The 6695-nt window shown below is 41.4% G+C and overlaps 1 protein-coding gene across 1 annotated transcript; it reads right to left on the reverse strand.

Annotated features, from left to right (window-relative positions):
* Positions 1 to 2713: 2713 nt before the first annotated feature.
* On the reverse strand, positions 2714 to 6660 carry Serp1 (stress associated endoplasmic reticulum protein 1). Its single transcript, XM_055596755.1, has 3 exons — positions 6174 to 6660; positions 5839 to 5914; positions 2714 to 4587 (listed from the first exon to the last, which is right to left on the reverse strand). Exons 1-3 carry the CDS (start codon positions 6255 to 6257, stop codon positions 4547 to 4549), a joined length of 201 nt encoding a protein of 66 aa, XP_055452730.1. The 5' UTR covers positions 6258 to 6660; the 3' UTR covers positions 2714 to 4546.
* Positions 6661 to 6695: the final 35 nt, after the last annotated feature.

The raw sequence follows: 6695 nt of genomic DNA on the forward strand, positions 1-6695 counted from the left end.
TAACACCCCTATGGAGGGAAGCTGTACAGGACAAGGCTGAAAAGGCAAGTTGAGCCATGCAAAGTGCCACTGAAAACCAAGGCTAAAGAATTATTTCATTCCAAGAGAACCGAGAAGCCCCTAAACGTCAGCGCGTCTTCGAATTTCACCTCTGGGAGATCATGGGCATCCGTATGTTCAAAGTCGAAAGAAGACATTCTTCTTTCTGTGTCTTGCGTTGCACGCCAGGCTGGCCTTGAACTGGAGTTAATTTTCCTGTATCAGCTTCCTAGAGCTGGGATTATAGACATGTACCACCAGCTCCTAATCATTACTATTAAAATAATTTTACTGTGGATTTCTCAACATCATAGATGAAAATATTTTAATAAAATGCAATGAAATTACAGCAGTATTTAGACAGGTGCTCTAGAAAATGTGGTGCTGATAGCATTACTGATACAATTTTGCATTTTCCTATTACAGGAAACACCAACAGTAAATGTCAATTGAATTACTTTGAGAAGAAACTGAATCAATGAATAGGGTTTTTGTTTGTTTTTTTTTTTCTTTCTTCTTTGAATTGGCAACTTAAGAAAAACTAAAGGCTTTTCTAAAAGCATATATGAAATTCATGTAAGTTTTGTGATCAGGTCTGTGGCTTCTAGGGAGTTACAGTGTCAGAAAACCTTGGCTTTGTTTCAGTTCCCCAGCAAAGCTGTTATCATACTTCATTTACATGTTTTCTTTGAACCACTGTAGCAGTTATGGCCGTCCCTTTGTTACATGCCTGCAGAAATCTATTCACAGCTACCTTTGTCTTACTTAGTAATTACTGGATAAATGTATATTTTGTTTGTAAAAGTCCCATTTTGTAAAACTCAAGTTTTGTTGTTTCTGTAACATGCATGGATCTGAATCATAAAAGGCCTTTCTTTTTCTCCTTAGCTTCTGGTATTTGGCTGCTGATTAAGCCTGTTTTCTAAATAAGGTTACATTATCTTATTTCAACTTGGAGCATAATCAAGTACAGAGCTGGGTTTAGATAGCAAAAGCTCTAAGGGAGTATGATGGTTAGGGTTAACTTGACAAAATCTTGAATTAGCTGGGAGATGGGCCTCTGATCATCATTGGGGGAATATCTTAATTGAGATGGGAAGACCATGAGCAGTACCATTCCCTAGGCAGATCCTAGGCTTTCTGGGAGCGAGGAAGCAGACTGAGTACTAGCACATGCGTATTCATTGTTCTATTCCTTATTACAGATGTGATATGAACCACTTCCTCAAATTCTTGCTGCTGTGACTTCCCTACTATACTGGACTGTAACACAGAACTATGAGCAAAAAGGAACCCCGTGTAACTCTCTCCCCTATACTGCTTTTGTCAGAGTATTTTATCTTATCAATCTGAAGAAACTAAGGCGCAGAATGATGGGGAGTTTGGTGGAGAGCAAATCAAACTTAAGTATAACTTCTAGACAGAGACTTTCATCATGTTGTAAGTTTACAGATGTCAGGCACGGTTTTAAGGATAGACGTGGTACTAAGTCCTAAAATAAAACAGTTCTGTGCGGTAGTCCTGTGTGTTCAAAAACCCACCAGAAGCCTCATGGAGACCCCAAGTTGATCCTACAATTGATTATATAGGTATACACATTAATATAAGTCAAAGCCCAGGACAATGTGTCCTGCTACAATGTAAATCTTGTGCCATTTTTAGAAGCCAAGTTATTTCCAGAAACATTGTATACAACTTAGCACACACAATGGAATGCTAACTCTTGTTCTCTTAGAGCTAAATCATTATGAGTATTTGGGTAAATTTATTTCATGCTGTGCTCAACATTACACCATAATATACAACCTGAGTAGGAAAGTGGGACCAAAGAAATGTGCTTTTTTCTTGAACCAAACTTGGGTAGTAACAACTATATGCTAAACGGGTAAGTGTTGAACTTTCTGGCTTCCTATACATTTTTCTTATACATTTTCCTATACATTTTTCATGGTAATGTCCAATTACAGACCTGATGTGTACCTCTCAGTACTATTTCTTTTGACAATGTGCTGGCTAGTCTGACAAACTAGTTATCTGAGAGAAAAACCTCAATTCAGAAAAATACCTCCGAAAGTTCCTGCTGTAAGGCACTTTCTTAATCAGTGATTAATGGGGACGGTCCAGTCCACTGTAGGTGGTCTATCACTGGTACCTGGTCCTGGCTTCTGTAAGAAAGCAGGCTGAGCAAGCCGAGCAAACAGGTAAGCAGCACCCCTCCTTGACCTCTGCATCACCTCCTGCCTCTAGGTTCTTGCCCTGCTTGAGTTCCTGTCCTGATTTCCTTTCATGATAAACAGCAATATGGAAGTTTACCACAAACAAACCCTTTCCTCTCCAACTTGCTTTTTAGTCACGGTGTTTAGTTGCAGTAATAGAAACACTACTAAACTTAAATACATTCTTTTTCCTTTTTTCCTTATTTTTTTTCCTTCAGTTTTTCAAGACAGGGTTTCTCTGTGTAGTATAGTTCTGGCTGTCCTGGAACTTGCTCTGCTTACTAGGCTTGCCTAGAGCTCAGAGATTCTCCTGCCTCTATCTCCCAAATACTGGGATTAAAGGTATACACCACCATCACTAGGCCAAATACAGACATTTCTTAAAATAATTTTCTATGAACTATGAAAAGTACTCAAATAAGAACTCTGCAAAATCATTTTCTTTTACAACAAAAGCATCAAATATCCAGGGAACTTTATTTTTAAACCATAAATCAAACAGACACAGCTTTCATTGACCCAAACATGCATAATCCAACCTGAATATAAAATGTACTCAATAGGTAAATTACATGAGATACAAAGGGAATGTAATTTTACAAGTGTGAAATGATTGCTGGCTATAGCAATTTAACAAATTAATTAAAACATTATATGTTTAAAAACAAAAATACCCTAAAGCCAATCACCTAGAGCAAACCAAGGGAAATCCTGGTATGGAATGATTTGATTCAAAGGAAATAAGGCACCTGCTATAAATTTAGAAAGTATCTTTCACTTTAAAAGTTATAGTAAAATAGAATCAGTTAATCAAGACTTGCTTCAGAGGGAATCAAGTGCAGAGATTCACGTACTGGGTGAAAAGAGGCAGGTAACCATTGGCCATGACCCTGCGGACCCACAGCCAGCTTCCTTTCCTGTTCAAACATATATTCCTGTGCGTCCCTAACCACTTCCCTTCACTCTCCTCCACGTCTGAGGAGATCCAAAGTCCCCTGTACACTGCTTACAGAACAAGTAGCAAGTTTCCCTTCTGTTCCTTTGAAAACAGCTTATTTTCCAAGGTCTCCTGAGGCAAACAGCAAACAGAAGCAGGCTTCTTCCAATTCATAAGCACACACTGCGTGGCTTCTGCACTATGATCTGGCTAAGTACATAGTCAGGACTTGCAGTTCTCAATAGTACCAGAAAACCCCAAACCTGCCTCATCACGCTCACCATTACTATTAGGAAAAAGAAAATGTGATCACAACCTACAAAGTCATAGAAAGGAAGACTAGACTGATACTCATCAGTAATTCATTTAACTTCAAATGCTTTTAGACTGATACACCTACAGCCCTAAGAAATTTCAATCATAACTTTTTAGTTGATGTGCCTTTTTGGTATTAACAGTGCAATTAACATGCTAAGTAAGCTATCATATGGCACACTGGACTCAACATGTTCTGACACGGCATTTATTTCTTGCAGTCTTTCCCCTTTTTGTCTGGCACAATAAACCCCTTGATGAGTTAATTCTGGTAAAATCTGTATGACATAAGCAAACCATCCCTAATTTCATTCCATCGTGGTAGCTTTTAGTGAAACTGCAATTACTGATTCAGTTACAAAACTCTCAATCGAGTTTCAAATGGGATCTTAGGTGACTATACTTAGCCATGCAAAATTCAAGGCTGTGTAACAGAAACATTATAGTTTTAAACAGATGCAGCTGTCAGCATCTCTACTTATGTCCTGAAGCTTTTTAAAAAATTTAGGTGACAATGATTGTGGTAAAACTAGGCTGTGTAGTTGTCCATTTCTAAGCACCTTATTATAGGATGGTTCATGACCCTATAATGGAGTGTGCTTTCCATTCAAAGAGTAATAAAGTGCCTAGCTATATATAAAACCTTAAGATTCCAAAATTTAAATTAAGCTAATTGCATTTACACATTAGGGTTAACAAAACCTATACCCTGTCTACACAGATTTAACCTAATTAGCCATACGTTTTAATAACCACATAAAACTCATTCTGTACTGAAGAAGTTCGGTCTACTACTGAAACTTAATAATCAAATTTTATTGCTTTATTCATGTGGTGCTTTTTCAAGGCACTGTGGTATGGACTAGAAGACCTGGAATGACTCTTGAAGAAACCTTGGAATGACACATGAAGATGATATGAAAAAGTCATTCTGAGGCAGGATGATTTACTGAATTGTTTTTAACCAGGGCATCGAACATCAGGAATGAGTTCAAGTTAAAATTCACAGGAGAATGGAAACATCTTAAGGTCAGTCACTTCACATGCCCATCCTGATACTTTGAATAATCTGGAAAATTGCTGTAAAGAGAAAGAGCAAATATTAAAATAAGCTGAATAAAACTGGCCTCGCAACTGAAAAGTAATCTATTACAATAGATACAGAATCCAGAGTAGTCAAACAGTCAGTTACAAGGCTAATATAGCTTTACTATAATTGGAAGTGAAGGCAGGTTTACCACAATTTAACAATTAAATGCCTTTAGATGATTACTTAAATTATTATCATCTTGCGGTGCCGGGGATGGTATCCAGGGCCTCATGCATAATAGGTAAGTACTCTACAACTGAGCTACATCTCCAACTCAAATATTTCTTCAGTCACAGGCTCCTTAAATTTTACCTATAATGTGTCCAAGAGAGCTTCCAGACAAGAAATTATTTTAGAAATAACGTAAAAGAAACAAACAAGTTTTTCCACCACAAACTTATTTCAGTTTATTTCTAACAAATCCTTAAAGGTCTGGTTTCTAATATATGCACATTTCTTCATTCTCACAAAGCTGAAATTCAATAATCTTTGGGTTATATAAATTGGTTGGCTCTTTGCCATGTATCAAGAAAGCTTCCAGTTGTTAAGTTTAGAAAAAAGGCAAAGTGAAATGATAAATGGAAATCCCAGTAACTGCAGAATATGGCAAATAAAAGCATATGTCTCAATAACAACAGCTTGTATGTTAAACCAATACACGGGGCTGACTTTCTGTAACACATCTGCAAAGGCAAGGGTCTATCATTCAAAGAGCAGGCTGCCTCAGTAACTAATTTTTCTTAACATACATTCTGTTAACCTGAAAAATTTGTCTCATACATTACATTGCCAAACAGGTATTTTTCCTCTACAGACAATCAATTCTTTGGACTAGCCTTAGTTTATATACTTATATACTTTTGACATTGTGACCTTAGATACTGACACAGTTCAGTCGAGTTCTAGTATCCAGATGTCTTTGATGTTTCTTAAGGTTTCTGCAGCACCACTGATAATGGGGCTACAATACAAATCATTCCTATTCCAAGAGTTGTTTGGTCTTTAATTAATTTCTTCCAACTGATCATTAGGAGGATCTGATCTCTTTTTTGATCTTCTATGTGCACAAAGCAAGGTGAGAGAAATTTCTGGGCCACCACCCTCTGTGGCACAAGTAATTTGGCTCACAAGAAACAATTCTGTGAAACACTCAGCAGGTAGGTTGAGAACCACGCGGGCAGGACTTACCACTGATCCGTCACCACGTCATTCCAAACCAAGGGAGCCCCCAAAACACTTACCAGAGCCACAAACAACAAAAATGAAGAGGGCCAATAACCAGGGTCCTACCGATGCCTTTTCTTCGGGGGCATTTCTCTGGAAAAAAAAAAAAAAAAAAAAAAAGGAAGGCGAGTTTCAAACGCACAGAAACCACTTGGATCCCGGGGTCCCACGGCCTGCGCCCCAGACCAGGTGGCCAGCCCGGCAGCTCACAGATCTCTCCTCCCGCCCCAGATTCCACCACAGCTGGAGTCCAGAGTCCGGCGGGTCCGAGGAGAAGTCGCCGCGGCCCCGATCCCGGCGCGGGCCTCGGCCCCCTGCCCCGGCGTGGAGAAGGGTGCCCGCTTCTCCTTACCGAGGTCTTGGCGACGTTGCCACGCTGAGTAATGTTCTTGCTGTGCTTCTCGTTCGCCATACGGATCCTCTGCTTGGCGACCATCTTCGCGGCGCCACCTGCCCCAAGAACCCCACGGAGTCGCTCGCTCGCCGCTCCCGGGCCACCGGGAAGCTCGGCTCGCGGTGCCTACGCCGCCTGCGGCCACCGGGCCTGGACGCCGAGCGCTGGAGCAGCAGAGCACCGGCAGCCGCCGATCGCGGCGGTCTGGGCAGCCGAGGGGCGGCGCGCCGGGCGGGAGCGGTGGTGAGAGCGGGCCGCAGGGCCGAGAGGCAAGAGCGCAACCACCGGACGGCGCAGCCGGCAGCCTCGAACTAGCCCGGGTTCGGCTGCCAACGTCAGCACTGGACAGACCCCGCCCCGCGGAAGTGCGGGCTCCTCCCGCTCTAGAGAGGGAGGGCGACGGCCGGCCGAAGCCGCAGCCGGGCCCTTTCTACGCTCGGGAAAGCCAGCACCCGGAGCTGCGCGTGCGCGCTCGGAGAC

The sequence above is a fragment of the Psammomys obesus genome, unplaced genomic scaffold, assembly GCF_907164565.1.
Source record: "Psammomys obesus unplaced genomic scaffold, mPsaObe1.curated_primary_1811, whole genome shotgun sequence".
Lineage (NCBI taxonomy): Eukaryota > Metazoa > Chordata > Mammalia > Rodentia > Muridae > Psammomys > Psammomys obesus.

Bases quoted from the DNA above. Each gene is read 5' to 3' on its own strand.
- Serp1 (XM_055596755.1), bottom strand. From the start codon at position 6,257: ATGGTCGCCAAGCAGAGGATCCGTATGGCGAACGAGAAGCACAGCAAG. The intron at 5,915-6,173 runs GTAAGGAGAAGC...TTTTTTTTCCAG, and splicing joins GCAACGTCGCCAAGACCTCG to AGAAATGCCCCCGAAGAAAA. The intron at 4,588-5,838 runs GTAAGTGTTTTG...TTCTCTTTACAG, and splicing joins TTTTGTTGTTTGTGGCTCTG to CAATTTTCCAGATTATTCAA.